The 22743-nt window shown below is 36.4% G+C and overlaps 1 protein-coding gene across 5 annotated transcripts in view; it reads right to left on the reverse strand.

Moving 5' to 3' along the window:
* Herc1 (HECT and RLD domain containing E3 ubiquitin protein ligase family member 1) overlaps positions 1 to 22743 on the reverse strand; it is a 192285-nt gene that overhangs the window by 143771 nt on the left and 25771 nt on the right. For all 5 annotated transcript variants that reach the window (XM_071608367.1, XM_071608369.1, XM_071608368.1 and 2 more), the window contains exon 2: positions 3519 to 4474. In XM_071608367.1, the coding sequence (XP_071464468.1) occupies positions 3519 to 4448 (930 nt within the window). In that variant the 5' untranslated portion in view covers positions 4449 to 4474. The remainder of the gene's footprint in view (positions 1 to 3518; positions 4475 to 22743) is intronic.

The following is a 22743-nucleotide window of genomic DNA, read 5'->3' on the forward strand; positions in this document are numbered from 1 at the left end:
AGAGGCTCTCCATATTTCCAGAGTTTTCAGACTAAACAATAAAGATTAAGAAACACGAGCTTTGCTGGGTACCATGGTACACGCCTATAATCCCAAAAGCTCAGGAGGCTGATAGGATTGCAAGTTTGAGGTTAGCCTCAGCAACTTTCAAGATCCTATCTTAAAATAAAAAATGAAAAGGGCTAGGGATGTAGCTTACTGATAAAGTACCCCCCAGTAATCAAAAACAAACAAACATGAGCTCTGAAGACCAAGAACATCATACTCTATCACTTACCATGCAAGGGGGAATAACTAATACAAAATTCAATTAAAAAAAAAATTCCTTTCCCCTAAAACCAGTCTCACAGATTTAACTAAGATTCTATCTATTGCAGGCCTGAAATGACTTTGAAAGAGCCAAACTAAACCAAACAAAAAAGATTCTTCCCCAGAGTAGATCCTAAATTCTGAAAAAAGCAATCCAGTTTTCTAAGGTACCCTTGGCTCTATAAGGGCCCTTATAGATATATATGACCTTATAGCTATATATGTATGCCCTTGGAGGGCAGAAAGGAGTTGACTCCTGAGTAGGTACATTTGGTATTTAGTCAAGGAATGAGAGGCCAAGTGCCGAGAAAACTTGAAATCCACCAATAAAATTAGTTTATTATATTTAAATCTGTTTTAAGGTTAGCATTTGTGGGGAAAAAAAACATTGATTTACCATGACAGGGTAAAAACTCACAGAATAGTTTTAAAAAGCACAGGCTTTGCAGACACTCAGGGTTGTAAAGAATTACTAATGTCTGACCTACAAAGGGCTTAAAATCAGAAGTGCATGTTATGTTGCTGCTCAACAGAGGTGTAAATCCAAGCTTACAGAGTTGCTTTATCTTCAAGATCAGGGTAATTAATATGTACTACACATGATAATCGAATGAGACCATACATATAAAACACCTGATGGGTAGTAGAGTAGTAGGGGCTGAGAAAAGATTCTCTTCCTTTCTTACATCAGGTAGTAGAGAACAGTACATAAAAGCAAAAGAAAAAAAAAGGTGGGGGGATGAGATAGTATAGGTAATTAAATGAAGAATAAAACACATTATATATGTAAGTTTATATATTTACTGTAAAGATTTCTTAGAGAAATTTAAACCATCATCGTAGATATGCATGCAAGCCTATTTCAAAATGCTAAAAGATAGCTAGGGTAAAGCTCAGTCAGTGGTAGAGCACTTGCCTAGCATACAAGAGGTCCTATGTTCAATCTCCAGAACTGCAAAAAAATAAAACGCAAAATAAGAAAAAAAGAAGAACTGAAAAGACAATGAGACTAAACAGATATTGTGGAAAGTAATCTCGTGTCCTGGAGTACACACTTCTTACTAAAGAACAATATTATAAGATAAAGCTTTAGAAAGTAAGGTGGGGAAGAAGTCTCTGACTCAAGTTATCTAGCATTTTGTTCCAGAAGGAAATATACCATAGCCAAGTATATAATCATGTAACTATACTGTGAAATAATTAATAACTTTTTTGTAACAGACAATGTAAAATAAGAAGCCTACAAAATGAGAAATTAATATGTGATTATGAGTAGATAATATTATCTAGGTTGTTAAATGATATTACAGATTTAAAAGCAGTATAAAGTAAAAGAAGGTTACAAGAAAGTAGTAACAATCAGAAAACAAAATTAGAAAAACAAATTGTGAGATTTAAATATTGAATAACACAAAGAGGTCTAACTACTTCCCCTCAGTTATTAGCTGAAGACTTTTTCTACTTTAGTCATTGCATTCTTGTGCTCTAGGTTTTCACCTTAAATAAAGACCATAGGATCTTTGTCAGCACTCCCTAACCCCCAAAAAGCACACTTTTCTTGTCTTTTTATTTATATTACAAAATTCAAATTTTCATGCCCCTGTAAGCCCAGCAAGATGGGAGGCTAAGGCAAGAGGATCACAAGTTTGAGCCCAGTCTCAGCAACTTGGAGAGACCTTGTCTCAAAATAAAAAATAAAAAGGTTGAAAATGTAGCTTAGTAGTAAAGTGCCCCTAAGTTCAATCCCTAATATGGGGGTAGGAGGCATAACTGAAATTTTTGTAGATCTTATAATCCAAAATTTTCAAGTAGTTATTTATGAGAAATTAATTTTAAAAGAAAAAATTGTATAAAACAAACAAACAAATCTGATATTTACAGTTCAGTTCATAGATGCAAAACCAATAAGCCAGGTAAGAATTTAAATGTCCCTGCTTTGAAAATAAATTCAACATAATTGTTCTTGTCAAACATTTCTGTTAATCCAAAAGCTTTGTGTTGTACTTGTTTAGACAGGGAAAGACTTGAAATGTAAACATATAATCTACAAGTGGCATTTTTAACTATCTTAACTAAATAAATTTGTTAGTTGACATTTGGTAATAAAGGACACCAAAAAGACTGATCAATCACAGCTACTCAGGAGGCTGAGGCAGGACTGCCAAGTTTGAGACCAGCCTGAGCAACCTAGCAAGACATAAGGCAGGGGAAGGAAGGCTGAGGATGTTATTCAGTGGTAGAGCACTTATCTAACATATGCAAGGTTCAATCTCCAGTAACACTAATACACACACACACACACACACACACAATCAACATAACCTAAGTGAAATTAAATCAGCTTATAAGTTTTTGAATCTTAATATCCTGTATTAGTATTTTAAAACTCAAATTTCTATTCTTGGTTTCACAAAATTATTACATTTCAGTCTTAAAAATTGTTGAAATTGATCACACTGTATTTTGTTGTTTATTCTTTAATATGGTATCCAAGGTTGTGATGGTCAAGTAATTAATTTCCTCTAACGGCACACACTTTTCATAGACTTTTGCTTAGGTCATCACTCCCCTTCATGCAGGTCTCTACTCAAATGCCACAACCCAGAGAATCCTTCCATGGCCACATTAACTAAAGTACCATATCTTTCCCCTCTCAACCTCTGCCTTGATCCTATCACTCTCTGTTCCCTTTTCTTCCCTTACTTTTCTTTTTAGAACTTCTCACTACCTGAAATTATATATTTATTGTATGACGTCCTACTTGGCTGTTAGCTCTATGAAGGCAAAAACTGTATATCCTCAGGGCTGTATTCCCAGGGCCTAGACTAATACCTAGCATACAGTAGATGATTAATAAAAACTGGGAAGGGTGAAATTGAAGATGCTTTCAAAAGACCTCCATATTCACTAGCCAAGATTTACATGTAAGTTTACTAAAACACAAAGAAGTGTTTGTTTGATGAATTTTCCAAATTCACATAAGAAGTCATAAAACAAAACTACAAACTAGTGATGGTCCAGTGGTCGTATTAGCTGATCTGTCCCTGTTAACATGTATAAAAATTTCTTCACACAAAGTACAAAATATTTAATTAACATAACAATACCAAAATCTGAAATCATTCTCTACTATCAATAATTCATTAAAAATGAGGTTGACTTTTACAAAAAATGTTACAAATCTTTACATTAACATTTTCAGTACGTACCAAAGAACGCCTCATCTGCATTAATATAGTCATAAAGCAGTCAAAGCTGATCATTCCTTCCTGGCTTGATAGTAGTTTGTTTTTCTCCATGGTATTTACAACCGCTGAAGCCCCCAAAGCCATTTCTATCCATTCAAGAAGATACCGCAAAGAGCCTCGCTGAGCTGCTAAACCAAGCAGTAACTCAGAAGCTAATCTACGACCTAAAGTGTCTGCCCCAGAATTCGGAATAGTTACTCCTTTAAGAAATGTTGTTACTTGTGATAAGCAGTCCAAGCCCATAGGAGGAATCTTGCTTTCATTTGCTAAAGATAACGGTGGCAAAGAGCTCACAACTTCAATTGCAGTGTGAATAACATCATTGCAAAGACTGAGACCAGGTCCTGACACAGGCATCATCCAACTCTGTCTCAGAAGTGCAAATAATAGACTTAGACCAGTTCGAACACCCATTTCTATAAGTGCATCAGTGCTTGACCGAGGACGTTCACTAACGGAATGGACATCTGCTGAACCAGAGCTGCTCTCCGGAGAATGCTGCTGCTGTTTCACTTTGCCTTTGTCATGGTATTTATTAGAAAGTGCATAAAAGACACGCTGTAGTACAAGCAGTCGTTTTCGAAGTGCCCCAGCAAATGGAGAATCCGAACATACCATCTTTGCTAGTGCTAGTTGGCTGCTAAGAAGGGCATCCAAATAATGGTCCTGTTCATCACTTGAAAGAGATTCACGTTCAAAGTCTGGCAACTGTGGTCCTTTGAGGCATAAAACTTGTTGGGGCAAAGGTACTACTTCCTTATTGCTCACCAGTTTAGAATACAGGACAGCAACTCCTTCTCTTGTAGCAATAGATTCACTGTCCTCTGTAATCCAGGAGCTGTTCAGATGTTCTAGCCATTTCAATTTCACTGGTGGAACCATAGTTGCCATCTTGATTTATTCCTCAGCCATTAGTTCTATAAAGGGAGAAGAGAAAACACTCAAAAACATATATGGATAATTTATAAAATGTTTCTAAATTTCCATCTTACATTACAATTACTGATTTCAAACTGGTGAAATAACAATGTTAGTATTTAGGTTATATAAGACATTAACATTAGGGAATGTTAATGATTTGGATCTGTAATGTCTCCAAAGGCTCAAGACTTGGTCCCTAGCTGGTGGCACTACTGGGAAATGGTGGGAAACTGTAAGAGGTAGGGCAGGGTTGCAAGAGGTAAATAACTGGGGAGATGCCTTTGAAAGTTATATTTTGTCCCTGGACCCTTCCTTTCTATATTTCTCAAGTGCTTGAGATGAGCAACTCTGTTCTGTCACGTGCTTCCTGCCTTGCCACAGGCCCAGAAAAAATAGAACCAGTTGATTGTGGAATGAAACTCTGAAACCATGAGCCAAAGTAAATCTTTTTTCCCTTAAGTTGATTTTATCAAGTATTTTGTCACAGCAACAAAAAGTTGACTAACACAGGGGGAAATGGATGAAGGGCTATGGAATCTCTCTGCATATAATCTTTGCAACTTTTTTAAAAATCTAAAATTTTTTGAAATTTATTTTAAAAAATAGTGATTTCTTCAGATATACCTTTTCCCTTTGGATTCTGATCTCACTATCAGTATAAGAGTAGATTCTACATAACTGATTACTCCCAATTTTTTTTCTTTTTTAAAAAAAGTATTTTATTTTCACTTTCTAGTAAAAGAAGGGTGAACTTACATAAACAATCAAACAAACTTGGCATATTCCAAGAATTAGGAAGAATAAAATTTTTGAACCTACCACTATGAACTATTTTGTGCAGTCGTCTCCGTATTTTTTATTTGTTTTTTGTGTGTCCTGGGTCATTTTCCTTCAGGCATTATCATCAAAGTGTTTAAGTTACATTTTTAAAAATAACAATTAGGAATAATGAAGGTGAGAGAAAGTCAGTTTTCTTTGGGGAATACCTGAAAAATCAGTACTTTCCAGCTATCAATTATCACCTTTCAATTATCACCTTTATATTTTATTGACAAATATCTTTCTTTGCTCTTATTTTATAGAGATTCTTTCTCAAATATCTGGTTTCTTTAATGGGTACTTCTCAAATGCATGAATCATCCACTCAAATTCACAACTTTTTATGATTAGTATCATCAAGCCCTCAATCTTACATAGGTGTTTCTGATTTTTGTTTTGTTTTTTTCCTTTGGTAGTGCTGTGGATCAAACTCAGGGATCCATATATTAATCAAGTACTCCATCACTGAGCAATGCTTGCTTTTTTCCTTATTTATTTTTGAAGGGGTCATCCTTGTTTATTTCCTTAGAGGCAATTTTGACACCAAGTCTTATTCTATTAAAAATTGTTTCCAGGCTGGGGTTGTGGCTCAGCGGTAGAGTGCTCGCCTAGCACAGGCGAGGCCCTGGGTTTGATCCTCAGCACCACATAAAAATAAATAAATAAATAAGATCAAGGTATTGTGTCCAACCACAACTAAAAAGAAAGTATTACAAAAAATTGTTTCCTTTTTTCATCCACTTTTCTTCTCGCTTCCATTGTCCCAGTGCCAAGATCTTTACATAGTTGATCCTTGTATCTCCAACCCATACCTTTTGCTTAATTCACCTATACAATTGTGCGCTTTACCTCTTCATAAGGATAGCAAACAAAAAAGCATCTCAAACTCTACATATTAAAATCTGAACTCCTGATCCACCACTACCACCATCACTGCCCAAACCTGTTCCTCCTAGACTTTCCAATCTCGATAAATAGCAATTTTATCCTTCTAAGATTCTTAGATCTAGGGGCTGTCACTGATTCCTTCCTTTCCTATACTCAATTAGTGAGCTCTATTTTTAAAATCTATCTAGAATCCAAAACAATTCTCACCCTCCATTGCTACCACCGAGGTCACTGAAAGAGCATCCTAACTGGTCTCCCTGCCAACTTTTATTCCATACCCCACTAAAATCTATTCTAATAAAATAGGCTGATGGGGCTTTTAAAATCTAAGTAAGACATCTCTTCTAACTAGGATTGTATAGTCTGGGGACAGATCAAAGCTCTGGCCAAGAATAACTACAAAGGACAGGTAACTGTAGTCCATGTAAAGGCACTAGAGAGTTGTTGAAGCAACAAGGGTAACTGGAATCAGGACTCCAGAGAAGAGGAAATTGCAGAGAGGAAAACTGATATAAGCAGAAAGCCTCTGAAAAGTAGAGCAGTTAAGGAGATATGGATTCAAGTTCAATAACATAAAGAAAAATAAAATGGGTCAGAGAGAAAGAAGTGGAAACAGAAGACAAAGAAGAGAAAATATTTATTTTTTCAGGTTGAATATCCTTTATTCAAAATGCTTGGGATCATAAGCACTTCTGATTTTTTCAGATTCTGGAAATAAGATATTTGGAAATGGGACCCAAGTCTTAACAAAAAATTCTTTTGTTCCATATACATCTTATACAGATGAAGATAATTTTTGCAAGATTTTTAGCATGCCTGCATTTTGACCAAAATCTATCAAACGTGTTTAGGTGTAAATTTTCCACTTGTAACATCATGTTGGCTCTCAAAAAGCTTCAAATTTTGGAACATTTGGAATTTCAGATTTTCAGATTAGGGATGTTCAACCTGTATTAGATTACATTAAAGAAGAATAACAAAAACAGAACTGATTTTAAAACTACAATCCAAGAAAACTTTCAAAACTAGAAAAATTTCTGAATAAATATATTAAGGGTTCACAGAGTACCTGGAAGGACTGGGTAGCTCAGTGGTACTTGCTGAGCATGAGGCCCTGAATTTGAACCTAGCTCCCGGGGGAAAATATTATCTGAGAAAGTTAACCAAGACTAATCAACTCCAAGACAAGCCTAATAAAAATATGGGATTTCACCAGGCACAGTGGTGCATACCATATTCCTAGTTACATGGGAGGCTGAGGTAGAAAGATCACAAGTTCAAGGCAAGCTGGGCAACTTAGCAAGACCCTGTCTCAAAAATAAAAAGAGCTGGGGATTTAGCTCAGAGGTAGAGTGCTTGTTAGCATGTGGGAGGCCCAAGGTTCAAACCCTAGTATAGCTATACACACACACGCACACACACACACACACACACACATATTAGATTTCAAAGACATAGACAAAATCCTCAAGGCCTCTAAGCAAAAAGATGAACTAACTCAAAAGGGCAAAATAATTACCCTGGCATCAAAGAGCTGGAGCAAGATGGTGGCCAAGGAAGATTCTCTAGCAACCGTCTTCCCACAGACATACCAATTTGAACAGCTATTCACCAAACTACCTTTAGAAGAACTAAGGAAGCTAGGTGAGAGATCATAGTACCTAGTTTTAGTATAATTAAAAAAAAAAAAAAAAAAGACACACTGAAAAAGGCAGGAAGGAAAGAATTGCCCATGTAACCCACTCCCACAACCCAAGCAGTGTGGAAAGAGATGCTTCTGGCTTAGGGAAGGGAGAATAAAGTCCAGTCCTTAGACTTGAAATCCAATACCCATAGTGAAATCTCACAATTCCTGCTCTAGGCCCATACCTGCAGACTGAGTCCATGGAACTATGTTACCCAGATAGCCAAAGGACTGCTACCACCTCATGCAGCAGAGAGGGAAGTACTGGATATCCACTTACTGGAAAGAAGGGCAAAAAGCTCTTTGCCTTGGAGCTCAAGACTCTGCCTTGAAGGCCTACCACAGTAAGACCCAGCATCAGACAAAATACAAAGGCCTATACTGAGGCCTAAGTTTTCAGTCACAGACTCTATATCTGCCTCAGAGTCAGGCTAAATCTGCTCATAAGTGAGATAGAATAGTTTTGGCCTGCATTGCTTCCAGCCTTGTTGTGGGTCTGAGACACACCACTCCCTAAATGCTAAGGTGTGAAACAACTCAGAGTTACCTTTGGCTTGGAAGGGACTCTCTACCAAATTAGGCAGCACATCTATCCCAAAACCAGTGCTTACAGATGGAGTTTGAGACTTGCCTCAGTAACGGGCAGAGACCTGCATCGTGATAGAAAAGACTTGGATTTTGGCCTGCATCATCACCCAGGTGCAGCACAGGCCAAGGTGAACCCCTGAGATTTTGCAGGTCCTTGTATTTGTGAGACTCAGGTGTGACTCAGCTTAGCATACAACTCAGTGACTAAGGAATTGTCTTCTCCAGCACTACCCCAACTACAGCTTGCATAGCATGGAACAAATTTCCACTTGCTGGTGGTAGGACAGGATAAGCATAGGACTTTGTCTTGGAAATCAGTGCTAGATTAGTGAAACTTAATACTGAGCAGATCCTAATGGTCCCCATCCCCAGACCAATGCCCACACATGGAGTCTCTGCAACAGCCCTACTGTCAGGTAGAGCCATGTGGCCCCAGTCTATCAGACTTCTATTCCAGTCAGCATCACTTGCAGCTGGCTGTAGCAGTTTTGGGTCATGAGTGCACCTCAGCAGTAGGCAGCCCATAGCATTGATCCTACCCAATGCTGTACTGGTCTTGGCAAACTGTGAGCTAAGGATATAAAACAGTATTAAGGTATTCATGGCCACAAGGAGATGGGTTGGTCCCTTCACAGAGATTCTGCCCAGAGCCAGGTGGAATTCCATAGTTCCTGACCATAGACCAGTAATGATGGACAATATTTTTAGGCCTGCCCTTGCCCCAGAGAGAGGTTCGTGAGGACAAACAATTCATGCTGAATAATACACCACCCTCAGATTGGGGTTGCGCCCTAGTGCTGAAATATTGATCACCAACAGACCACTTGTACCAAGTGGACTTAGGGCACCACCTATTGCTGAAACAGCAGAAGTGACCGCAGGCTCAGAAAAACTAGCACAAAACCAGATTCTGAAAATCTGAATACCTAATCCTTCAATGCACAATATCACATACCAACAAGACTTAAAACTTTCATGGACCTGTGACCTCACCTAATAAGGTGCTAAAAATGACCAATAATAACCAACGTAGGCAAACTCAGGTGGAGAATTCAAAACAGCTGTTTTAAGACAACTCAAAAATCTTCAAGAGAACCCAGAGACGCTTCAACGGAGAAACTTTAACAAAGAGATGAAAACGAATTAAAAAAAAAAAAAAATCAAAGCCAGGTGTGGAAGCCTTAAGACACAACTACTCAGAAAGTTAAGACAAGAGGATCTTAAGTTTGAAGACAGCAACTTTAGCTAAACCCTGTCTCTTATTAAACACACATACACACATACACACAGAAATCCTTCTGCTGAAAAATACACTAAACAAAATTTAAATAATAATAGCTTCAATAGCAGAAGAGATCAAACAGAAGAGAAAATTAGTGATATAATAGTAATAATAAATCAAAAACCTAAGACAAAACTTGATACCAAATAATAACAACAATAGTAATAGTAAGCTATATATTATCTGAACAAACATATATTCAGGTAGCTATTGTCCAAAGTTTATAATCCTCTGCTACAATAAATCTAATAAGTAAATCATATTATTTAAAATATGTATTCTATTTACAGGAGATATAAAACAAGTGCTTTAGAAATGCTAAACATAAAATATAGGGTAGCAATATTAGAAGAAAATATAAACAAGAAAAAGTATTATGGGTTGGGGTTGTGGCTCAGCAGTAGGTCTCACCTCGCACGTGCAACACCCTGGGTTCGATCCTCAGCACGACATAAAAATAAATAAGTGAAATAAAGGTATTAAAAAAAACCTATTACCTATTAGGAATAAAAGGGATATAAAAAGCTACTTGGTAATGATGAAACAAATCACTACTAAGATGTAACTGTCACAAACCTTTATGTACAAGCATAATAATGAAATATAATGAAGCAGAAACCACAGAAAATGTGAGTGGCAACCATAGTAACAGAGACTTAAGTGCTTAACAAATTAAGCAAATAAAATACAAAATAGTATTTAAACCACTGGTCTATGGTATACCATGGGTCCCTATGAAATTCTGATGAAAGATGTGTACCCTGACTCCCCCAAGAATAAAATTCTTACACACATATTCATATGAGCAAATATTCAAAGATTTCATAAATGTATTAGAGTCATCCATGTACTCCAAATTGATAAGGCTAATCTAAAAAATTATGAATGTCCTAAAATATCTTCTTTGTAAGTACTAGTGGAAAATCTTCTCAAATTAACTATATTCAACAAAAAAATTCCAAAATATGTGCACAATTTAGATCATAATTCTAACACAAAGTGGTGAATCTAGAAAGTATAAAAATTAACTAATATCAATCTCTCTAAGATATACTATTAAGTAGGAAAAGAAAAAATAGACTTGTGTCTAGTATAACACTTTAGATATAGCAACATATTTTCTCAAAAAGAATTTATATATTTATATATGTTTGTAAATGCACATATGTTCATAAATAAACTCTGGTAAGATACAAAAAATAAAAAATGGGAACACCGTTGCCTTCAGAAAACTACTTGGGTTAGTCAGAGTTGGGGTAGGAAAGAGTCATTCTCCACTTCATAATCTTTTGAATTTCATATACATGTAATATCTGCAAACATTCTTTTAAAACACTATTTTTTAAAAAAGAAGAAAACCAAAACAAATCAAAAAGACATATCCTGGAACTAACTCCTTTAAATAGTTTCGTAGGCAAAGAGGGGAGAGGAAAAAGATAGTGCATATTATCTAGAAAATTATAATAAAAGCAGTATCACATTCAACAAAACTGCCAAATTTTACTCAAAGAAATACACAAAGACAAATACTTCATGTCTTAGTAAGAAATAAATGGATTAATAACTCAACAAAGAATCAGAAAAACAACAAAATTAACTTTAAGAAAGAAAAAAGATACAGAAATTAGTGAATTAGAAAACTCCAAAAATAAAAGAATATCTAAATCTCAAAAATATGATTCTTTGGTAAAAAAAAAAAAAATGAATACAATCAGTTAACCTAATAAATTAAGAGGGAAAGATAAAAAAAAAAAAAAAGAAAGGAAGGAAGGATTGGGAGTGCAGCTTAGTGGTAGAGTCCTTGCCTACCATGTCAGGCCTAAGGTTTGATACCCAACACCACCAAAAACAAAACAAAAAGTCAAAACATAAGATGCTTAATATCATGAATAAAAATGGAAAGACAGGTATAGAAAACAGCCCCAGGAAATTAAGGTTCTAATAGCAAAAAAAAAAAAAAGTACCTTAGACAAAACCATTACCCTCCCTAGAACTGATCTAAAAAATAAGGCTCCTACAATTTTGACATTTTTCAGCATACTACATGGTGTGTTTCCATTCAGAATAATGGTTCATATTTCCTACATCTACTGAAAGGGAAACTCCAGTACAAGATACCACATTATTATCCTGAAACAGCTAAGAACATTTCCTCCCCACTCTTCTCTTCATCAGCAGTTTAAAGATGGGGGGAAAAAAAGTAAAGGAATAATCATTCCATTTCCTTTTGAAAATTAAAATGACAAACTCACAAATTACAAAACTAAAAAAATGTAGCAATCAAGTTTTAAAGTACAAATTTCTGCTTTACAGTTCTAAAATTTTACAGAAGAAAAAAGGGCCAATTATCTTAGTCACTAAAGATTCTTCTTAAAATGGTTTTGTTAAACTTATGTTTACTTCTATCACTTTTTGGAAGTAGAGTAAAAAATACATGAAGAGTAAAGACAATTTTAAAATATCCAATAAAAGCAATTATAGAAACATGCATGACAGTTGATGGGAGCTAGGGCTGAAAATTTAGAGAAGTAAATGAAAATAAAACTGACAGGAAATATTAGTTTAATGTAAGAAAATTAACACTTACTTGGAATTTAGAAGTCACTTATTTAATTTTACTTTCAATCAAACAGAAAACATCAACTTCAAAAGAACTGAAACCAAGCCCTTTCTTTCCCCCATTAAGTACTAGGCTTGATTCACAAAGGTTTCTATTTTGAATTAATCCAAAGATAAATTATGACTCATTTGAATCACGGGTAAATATAGAAAGAACTGATTTTTTTTTTAAACTAAACAGCCTACTACTAAAGGATAATATCACTTAAGTCCATTTGTTACCTACTATATTTTCTAACAGTCATATCTGCATTTGAGGTGGGGTAGGGAAAGGGGGTCCTTAAATCAGAGCCTCCTGAACAGAACCATATCCCCAGCCCCCTTTTTAAATTTTGAGACAGAGACTTGCTAAATTGCCCAGGCTGTCCTCAAACTTACAATCCTCCTGCATCAGCCTCTGTAATAAATGGGATTATATATATGTATGTGCCACCATATCTGGCTACATATGCAAATTTTAAATGAATTAGCTTCATTTAATAATATATGAATGAGAGAGAGAGAATATGAATGTGTGTGTGTATGTGTGTGTTTGGCACGAACCCAAGGCCTCTACAACTGACCCATATTCCTAGAATTGAATATGAAAATATATATATATATTTTAGGCTAAAATTTTAAACTTAAATTCACAAACTTCTTCTGGGCATCTAATAGATCTCAGATACTTCAACTTAATTAGTACAAAAATCCATAAGAAAGATGGGTGGGCAAGGAATCACTACACGCCTACATTCCTTGCTATTGAGGTAGAAGGATAGCTTGAACCCAAGAGATGAAGTTCAACCTGGACAACATAGCAAGATTTCACCTTAAAAAAAAATCCATAAAGTTGTTAACAATATGAAACAAATTTCAAAAAATTGAGTAATCTGACAACATGATACAAAAAATAAACAGCAGAGTCAGGATTTAAACATATGTTTCCAGATTCTGAAGTCCAGTGCTATTTTCACTGCCCCATAATATCACTCCCTGGAAAAACTAATTCTAAATGCAATATGTGAGATAGGAATTTGGGAAAGGGGAAGAAACTGAGTCTCAAAGAAAGTGCCCATGAACCACTGAAATGCAGAAAGCACCCATGAATGATTGAAACTCCTAAGCAGCATGTCCTTAGCCAGTGCCTATGAACCATGCCCTTGAAACCTGAGGGCAATGTGCAAGTGAAGGGGAAACTGGCACAAAACCATGTACCTCCATCATGGTTCTACCTCTAATCCAGCCCACCCACACCAAGGGGATGCTGTGTCTCCTTATGGAGATAACCCACATTCTTTCTTGTTCCTTGCTTTACCTCAGAGGCATCTCTCTAGAGATGATCCCCATTCTCCCTTGAATATGTGTCTACTTTCCTAAATAAACCTCTTATGACTTGACTGGTACATGCTGAAATTCTTTTCAGTTAACGCATGTTAAAAAAAAAAAAAACTGCATCAAATTCTGCCTTCTCTCCAGGAACTCCTCGAACCCTTTGGAAACATCATCTTCTGGGATAGGTGGATGTAAATAATAACTGAGGGTTAGGGACTTGTCATAATACACGTGCCCCATTCCCCTACATCCCTAAAGCATCTATCTCCTTTGGAGAAGTGAGATAGCACCACCTACTAATTCTCCTTTCACCCTCCAGAATCAGTGTTTTAGGCTAAAATTTATTTGAAAATTCTCTTTGCTATCCATTGCAGTAGCTTCCATATTTAACTCACTGATATGAGTTTCTCCCAGCCTCCAATTCATCCTTCATCTTTCTACAAATCAAAATCTGATATTACTCCTTTTTCTTAAATCCTCAAATTTTATAAATATCAGCTGAGCTTGCTTTTCAAAACAGATTTCAGAACTAGGTCACAACTGCATATTAATTTTCAGACAAGTTAATGAAATCAATCAGTCAGTGACATGGATATGGATAACAAAATTTTAAACTCTTTGTTTCCTCGGTTCAGTTCTGATAAATAATCCTCAATAAATAGTATTTGTTATTATCATTATTAGTATAACCCCAACCACAGAAACATATAACTCACTCTTCATATAACTTCTGTACCCAGTATACAACCTCAGTTGTAGAAATACAGAAGTTTTAGAAGAGTCGAACTGAAATATACACTTTTTTTTTTCCTTTGGTACTGGGCATTGAACCCAGGGGCAACTTATACCACCAGCCCTTTTTAATTTTTTTTTTTTAATTTTGAGAGAGGGTCTTGCTAAATTGCTTAGGGCCTCACTAAGTTGCTGAAGCTGATCATGATCCTCCTGCCTCAGCCTCCTCAGTCACTGGGATTATAGGTATATACCACCACATCCAGCAGTGACTACAAATTTTAAGTATAATAACATTCCTTGTTGCAAGTATCCAAAGGAAGCAGTAAACCAAAAAATTCCTGGTGGAAAGTAAACATGTTCATGGGTCAGCATGAAGGTCAGAGTTATTGAGGAATTAAGGCTTTGAAAGCACAGGAAAATACAGGATTTGAGGGGAAAGAGAAGATGGAACATGACAGAACAATAAAATATTATAAAATAATGGTAAGTATTTAAATTAATAAGAATAACTATAAGCAAGACTAAAATATATACAGGAGCCAGAATAAGACAAGAGAATTTCTGTGAGCAGGTTTCAGGAGCTCAACATACTATAAAATCAAGACACAAATATTTTTGGAAAAGACTTGTTTCATGGAATTTAAAAGAATAATTTTTCAGCACTGACCTGGGTATAGGCCTTAAGAGAAAAGAAACAAGCTTTGCCAGTAATACAGAGAAACAAAAGATTGCAGGAAGACTTGCTTATACCATGCTTAGGTAACAAGAAGATATTGAAAAAACTAATAATGTTGTACTATAATCAGTAATATCTGTTGAGTTAAACAAAACTCACCAAAGAAAAATACTACCAATTCCTTATCTTTTCCCAGAATATCTGCTAATTAATTGGACTGTTTTTCCTACTAAAGGAAAGCAAGATCTAAACTTTTTCATTTGGGAATTTTCAGACAGGCCACCATGCATATTTCTGGTATGTACCACCCCACAAATGATCCTTAATCTATCCATGTAGCATCATTTTCACTACAGGACCCTCATCCAAGCTATAATCATCTCTCATTTGTACCATCATAATAATCTCCTAAATGACTGCCTGGGTCTTCTTTGCCTTTTATCCAGAAAAGTGATTCCAAAAAAACAAATCTGCTTGTGTCCCTCCCCTGCTTTAATATCCTTTGGAATATCTGAGATTTACTTCAAAATAAAAAAGAGGCAGGAAAAGTGGATGGGGACACAAAGAAATAGAAGTGGCCATAAATTGATAAAACTGAGTATGGGGAGATATTCTCTTCCCTTATGCAAATGTTAAATATTTTCTATAATAAAATTAATGAAGTCTATTAGATTAGGGAAATCAGTTAAAAACTTTTCAGAAGGTATTCAGTAGTTTACTGAAAAGAACAAAATCTCTCCTCTGGCCAAGTTAGGCAGGAACTAATCTCTCCCTCTTGCCCTTCCTTCTGTGGCTGTATCCGGAGAGTCTTGATTCCTGGAAGGCACCATGACTCCTTTGTTCTTCCAGACCTTTGCACATGCAATTCCCTCTACTTACAGCCTCTTTTCATCCAGTTAATATCTAGTCATAAAAATCTCAGTTTAAACAGTCCACTATCAGGGACATACTAGGTACTCAGTAATTCAACCTACAAGGTGAATTAAATGTCACTTCCCTATTCATGACTATACCAACATGAGATCAAATCCTTTTTTAAAAATGTTCACTCACAATAATTTTTAAAAGAAAAAAATCTTAAATAGCAAAAACATTAATTTAAAAAATAATTTTTCTTAAAAATAGAAAATTAAAGAAAAATAAAATGTTCACTCAGCAGCCACTACTTAACCTTCACAGCACCTTGTGAAATTTACAATTATGTACTGTTTCTGTGGCTACCAGTTTAATGTCCATTTATAGCATAAGAGATATATATTTGAGCCAGGTACAGTGGGGTATGCCTGTAATCCCAGTGACTCAGAAAGCTCAGACAGGAGAATCATAAGTTCAAAGCCTGCCTCAGCAACTTAGCAAGACCCTGTCTCAAAATAAAAAATAAAAAATGGCTGGGGATGTGTCTTAGTGGTTAAGTGTCCCTGGGTTCAATCCCTGGTATCAAAAAAAAAAAAAAAAAGAAATAAAGAAATATATTTAGTTTTTATCCCTGGTTCCTCATAGTTTTTATAACCCTAGGAATTTCCTGAGTGATAGGAGTAAAAGAAGCATCTTTTGTATTTATAAAAGTCCCTTTCAACTTTATACTAATGAGGTGGCTCTTGGTGGGCCCTTAGATAGCCTCAGGATGGAAGCCAGAGGTACCAAACAAGTGATTAAAGGGATCAGAATTTTTTGCACCACCTCCAGACCTTTAGGCAGGGAGAAAAGCTGTGGCCTGAGCTAATAAATCAATAGCCAATGATCTAATCAATGGAGCCTACATTATGGATCATCCACCAAATTAATAAATAAAGCTAGACAGAGTTTTGAGAGCTTCTGGGTTGGTGAACATATTGCGGTGCTAGAAGGGTAGCTTGCAAGAGAACACAAAAACTCTATATCCCTCCCCTGCAAGGTTGCCCTACGCATCTCTTCTATTTGGCTGTTTCTGAGTTGTATACTTTATAATAAACTAGCAAAAAGAAATAAACCATTTTCCTTAGTTCTTTGAGCCACTTTATCAGATTATTAAACCAGAGGGAAGGTAGTCTTGTGAACCCCAATATGCAGTCAAGTGAGAGTGTTGGTGACCTGGACAGTCAATACATGTGACTGGCATTTGAAGTAGGGGCAGTCTTGTGAGACGAAACCCTTAAGCCTGTGAAATCTGATGCTAACTCTGGGTGGTTAGTATCAGAATTGAATTGTATACTCAGCTGGTATCTGGAGAGTTGGAGAATTGGTTGGCATGAAGCGGGAAAAAAAAAAACCCTACACATTTGTTATAAGTGTTGTAAAAAAAACTGTGCAGATAATCTCTCATATTAATCTATCAAATTGATGAGGCAAATACAGTTGATTTTCCTTATATTTCTAGTGCTTACTAGCATAGGTAAAGAACACAGAAGACCTCAATAAATATATGCTGAATTAAGTTGAGCAATCTCGGTCTACGTAGTTCATTATTCATATTAAATACACATTAACTCAGATATTATCTTACTCTGAACTGATATAAAGGGAGCAATACCCAGTGTGGCTATACCACAGTGGACATGGATTCTGTCTTCAGTTCATTTCTGTCTCCTTCTCTCAATATATATATTTTTGGACCTCAGAACACCTAAGGCTTTTATTTACTTCTCATATGCTAATGACTACACACATTTCTTTCTCTCTAAGCTCTAGACCTGAATATGCGCTACAACATGATATACCCACTCAAGTGTTCCAAAGGTATCTCAAATTCAACATGTTTAAAACTGAACTGGTCATCTAAATCCCATTTTTCACCATACATGTACACAGTGCTTAAGAGTTCATAAAAGAAGGATGTCAATAAGGGCATTTATAAAGGGCATTTCTCCAAGTGCAGGAGAATGAGCTCATGGGCAAAGTTCTGCAACTGAAACTTAAGTGTACACTGTGGTCTGGCTTTCCCCACTCCAGCCACAGCACTTCCCTTTTACAGAGTTTTTTTATGTTACCTGATTTTTGGCAATTACTCACTAAACTATAGAAATTGTTCAGTGAAAATGTAGAAGAGGCCACTGATTTGGACTGAGCTTCTGTACTAAGTCAAACTGACCAAAACAAAATGGAGTCACTAAAATCAAAGTTTACATCATCAGGGAGAGCTAAGCTATCTGACCTTCCAAGAAACCAGGAGACAGAAGAGTTAAATCTTCAAATAGGCCAATTTTAGCCAACATAATAGACAGGAGGCCCCTTCTGCTTTAACCTTAACACAGAACGTAAATTTGAAAAGACCAATACACTTTTGTTCTTTATTTCTGCTTTCTTCAGTCCTTTTCTGCTATAAAGCCAATCTCCTCGCTTGGCCTACTGGAACATGCAATCTAGTTTATACAAGGTGTTGCCTGATAGTCACAAATAAAAGTCAATTAGATCCATGACTAAATTTGCTATAAATCTGTCTTTTGACAAAATTATCAATGTTTCACTGCACAAAACTAAATACTTGATTTTTATAATCACTATTCAGAAAGGAAATGTACTTGGAAAGGGAGAAGACTTGCTGAGTTTGCTGGCAGATTGTTCTGCTACATCATTAATGAGAACTAGTCAAATAAAGCAGGAAGCAGATGTGCTTATTCGGCAAGTGAGGAACTACAGACAAAACCAAATCAACGGGTTTCCACTTGTATTCTAGAATCACTGATTCACAGTCCTGATGAGCCAGCTAAATACTAGTAAAGGAGGAAAAAACCTGCTGCTGCTTTGTTTCATTTTCAAATTTACAGTAATGATTTATGCCAATAAAAGCCAACTTTGCTTTTCCCCTCCAAGTCCAATGCACAAATCCAAATTTAATTACGCACATAAATTGAACAAATTCACCAACAAAAAGTAGGTTTAGAAAAACTACCAAGGGACAGGGTAAAAAAAAAAAAAAAAAAAAAAATTAGCATCACCTTTTTTAAACTGAGAGAGAGAGAGAGAGAGAGAGACCGAGACCAAAAGATCTGAGCAAAGAGAGTTCCCTACAAGTGAATTATCAAATTCTGAAGCTTTGTGGCTACTCTATGGGTGAACAAAGCAAGAATAGCTGCTGACATTCAATGAGCACTTTCTAAGTGGTAGGAATTGTTATTGGATCTTCAGAACAACTCTGTGAAACAGGTAATCTTATTATCCTCATTTACCTGGAAAATAAACAAAGGCACAGAGATGCTAAACATCTTGCCCAGATCACACTGCCAGTAATTAGCTGAGTAAGAATTCAAACAAGAGCTCTGGCATCTGACCTGTCAACCACTAAAGCAAAGGCTGCTTCTTACCATCATCATGCTAGTTTCACACACTCCATTACCACTCTAAATTTTAAAAAACTGAATATCTCAGATGATTTCAATGAATCAAATGGCAATTCAGTTCATTCTTAGAGATCTGGTGCTATAGGGTTCCATCCAAGCATTCACTGAAGATCACTAAATAACCACAATCAGATAATGCAAGGAAGAAAGAAAAGAAGGTGGGGAGGGAAAAGGAAAAAAGAAAAACACAATCCTCATCAAAAACCTGCAGGGCAGCAGGAAACAGTGACACAGACCTGTAATCCCAGCTACTCAGAGGCTGAGGGAGCTGAGGAAGGATGAGGCAGGAGGATCACCAAGTTCAAAGCCAGCCTAAGCAATTTAGTGAGGCCCTAAACAACTTAGGGAGACCTGTATCCAAAAAAAAGGCTGGAGATATGCCTCAGTGGTTAAGCACCCCACTCCCTGATATCTACCCACCCACCCCCCCCCCAAGGGAAAAAAAACTGCAGGGAAGAAATGCAAAAGAACTAAGGATACCAAAATAATCTGATATAGAAAATAGAGAACTTACATTGTCTGACTTGATGGCTTATTAATAAGCTACAGTAATCAAGACAGGTGATACTGGCATCAAGATAAATCAACAGAACTGAACTGAGAGTTCTGTAACAGACCCACACATATATAGCCAATGGAAGGTGGGGCAGTGCTAGGGATTTATCCAGGGGTAATTTACCACTGAGCTACAACCCCACCCCTTTTTAAAATTTATTTATTTTTTTTTATTTTGAGACTGGGTCTCCTTCTTTTTTTTTTTAATTGGTTGTTCAAAACATTACAAAACTCTTGACATATCATATTTCATACATTAGATTCAAGTGGGTTATGAACTCCCATTTTTACCGCAAATACAGATTGCAGAATCACATCGGTTACACATCCACATTTTTACATAATGCCATATTAGTAACTGTTGTATTCTATTACCTTTCCTATCCTCTACTATCCCCCCTCCCCTCCCCTCCCATCTTCTCTCTCTACCCCATCTAATTCATTTCTCTCCTTGTTTTTTTTTTCCCATTCCCCTCATAACCTCTTATATGTAATTTTGTATAACAATGAGGGTCTCCTTCCATTTCCATGCAATTTCCCTTTTCTCTACCTTTCCCTCCCACCTCATGTCTCTGTTTAATGTTAATCTTTGCCTCCTGCTCTTCCTCCCTGCTCTGTTCTTAGTTGCTCTCATTATATCAAAGAAGACATTTGGCATTTGTTTTTTAGGGATTGGCTAGCTTCACTTAGCATAATCTGCTCTAGTGCCATCCATTTCCCTGCAAATTCCATGATTTTGTCATTTTTTAGTGCTGCGTAATACTACATTGTGTGTAAATGCCACATTTTTTTAATCCATTCGTCTATTGAAGGGCATCTGGGTTGGTTCCACACTCTAGCTATTGTGAATTGTGCTGCTATGAATATCGGTGTGGCAGTATCCCTGTAGTACGCTCTTTTAAGGTCTTCAAGGAATAGTCCGAGAAGGGCAATAGCTGGGTCAAATGGTGGTTCCGTTCCCAGCTTTCCCAGGAATCTCCATACTGCTTTCCAAATTGGCCGCACCAATTTGCAGTCCCACCAGCAATGTACAAGAGTACCCTTTTCCCCACATCCTCGCCAGCACTTGTTGTTGTTTGACTTCATAATGGCTGCCAATCTTACTGGAGTGAGATGGTATCTTAGGGTGGTTTTGACTTGCATTTCTCTGACTGCTAGAGATGGTGAGCATTTTTTCATGTACTTGTTGATTGATTGTATGTCCTCCTCTGAGAAGTGTCTGTTCAGGTCCTTGGCCCATTTGTTGATTGGGTTATTTGTTATCTTTTTGTTTAATTTTTTGAGTTCTTTGTATACTCTGGATATTAGGGCTCTATCTGAAGTGTGAGGAGTAAAAATTTGTTCCCATCATGTAGGCTCCCTATTTACCTCTCTTATTGTTTCTCTTGCTGAGAAAAAACTTTTTAGTTTAAGTAAGTCCCATTTGTTGATTCTTGTTATTAACTCTTGTGCTATGGGTGTCCTATTAAGGAATTTGGAGCCCGACCCCACAATATGTAGATCGGAGCCAACTTTTTCTTCTATCAGACACAGAGTCTCTGATTTGATATCAAGCTCCTTGATCCATTTTGAGTTAACTTTTGTGCATGGCGAGAGGAGGGGATTCAGTTTCATTTTGTTGCATATGGATTTCCAGTTTTCCCAGCACCATTTGTTGAAGATGCTATCCTTCCTCCATTGCATGCTTTTAGCCCCTTTATCAAATATAAGATAGTTGTAACTTTGTGGATTAGTCTCTGTGTCCTCTATTCTGTACCATTGGTCCACCTGCCTGTTTTGGTACCAGTACCATGCTGTTTTTGTTACTATTACTCTGTAATATAGTTTGAAATCTGGTATTGCTATATCGCCTGATTCACACTTCCTGCTTAGAGTTGCTTTTGCTATTCTGGGTCTTTTATTTTTCCATATGAATTTCATGATTGCTTTATCTATTTCTACAAGAAATGCCATTGGGATTGGCATTGCATTAAACCTATAGAGAACTTTTGGTAATATCGCCATTTTGATGATGTTAGTTCTGCCTATCCATGAACAGGATATATTTTTCCATCTTCTAAGATCTTCTTCTATTTCTCTCTTTAGGGTTCTGTAGTTTTCATTGTATAAATCTTTCACCTCTTTTGTTAGGTTGATTCCCAAGTATTTTTTTTTTTTGAGGATATTGTGAATGGGGTGTTTTTCCTCATTTCCGTTTCAGAAGTTTTGTCGCTGATATACAGAAATGCCTTTGATTTATGCGTGTTGATTTTATATCCTGCCACTTTGCTGAATTCATTTATTAGTTCTAGTAGTTTTTTTGTAGACCCTTTTGGATCTTCTAGGTATAGAATTATGTCATCCGCAAATAGTGATAATTTAAGTTCTTCTTTTCCTATTTTTATGCCTTTAATTTCTTTCGTCTGTCTAATTGCTCTGGCCAGTGTTTCGAGAACTATATTGAATAGAAGTGGTGATAGAGGGCATCCCTGTCTTGTTCCAGATTTTAGAAGGAATGCCTTCAATTTTTCTCCATTCAGAATGATGCTAGCCTGAGGCTTAGCATAGATAGCTTTTACAATGTTGAGGTAAGTTCCTGTTATCCCTAGTTTTTCTAATGTTTTGAACATAAAGGGATGCTGTACTTTGTCGAAAAGCGTCTATGGAGATGATCATATGGTTCTTATCTTTAAGTCTACTGATGTGGTGAATAAGTTCTTAAGTTGCTTAAAGCCTCACTAAATTGCTGAGGCTAGCCTTGAATTTGCCCTCCTCCTGTCTCAGGCTCTGGAGCCACTGGGATTACAGGC

Source organism: Marmota flaviventris, chromosome 2 (assembly GCF_047511675.1).
Source record: "Marmota flaviventris isolate mMarFla1 chromosome 2, mMarFla1.hap1, whole genome shotgun sequence".
Lineage (NCBI taxonomy): Eukaryota > Metazoa > Chordata > Mammalia > Rodentia > Sciuridae > Marmota > Marmota flaviventris.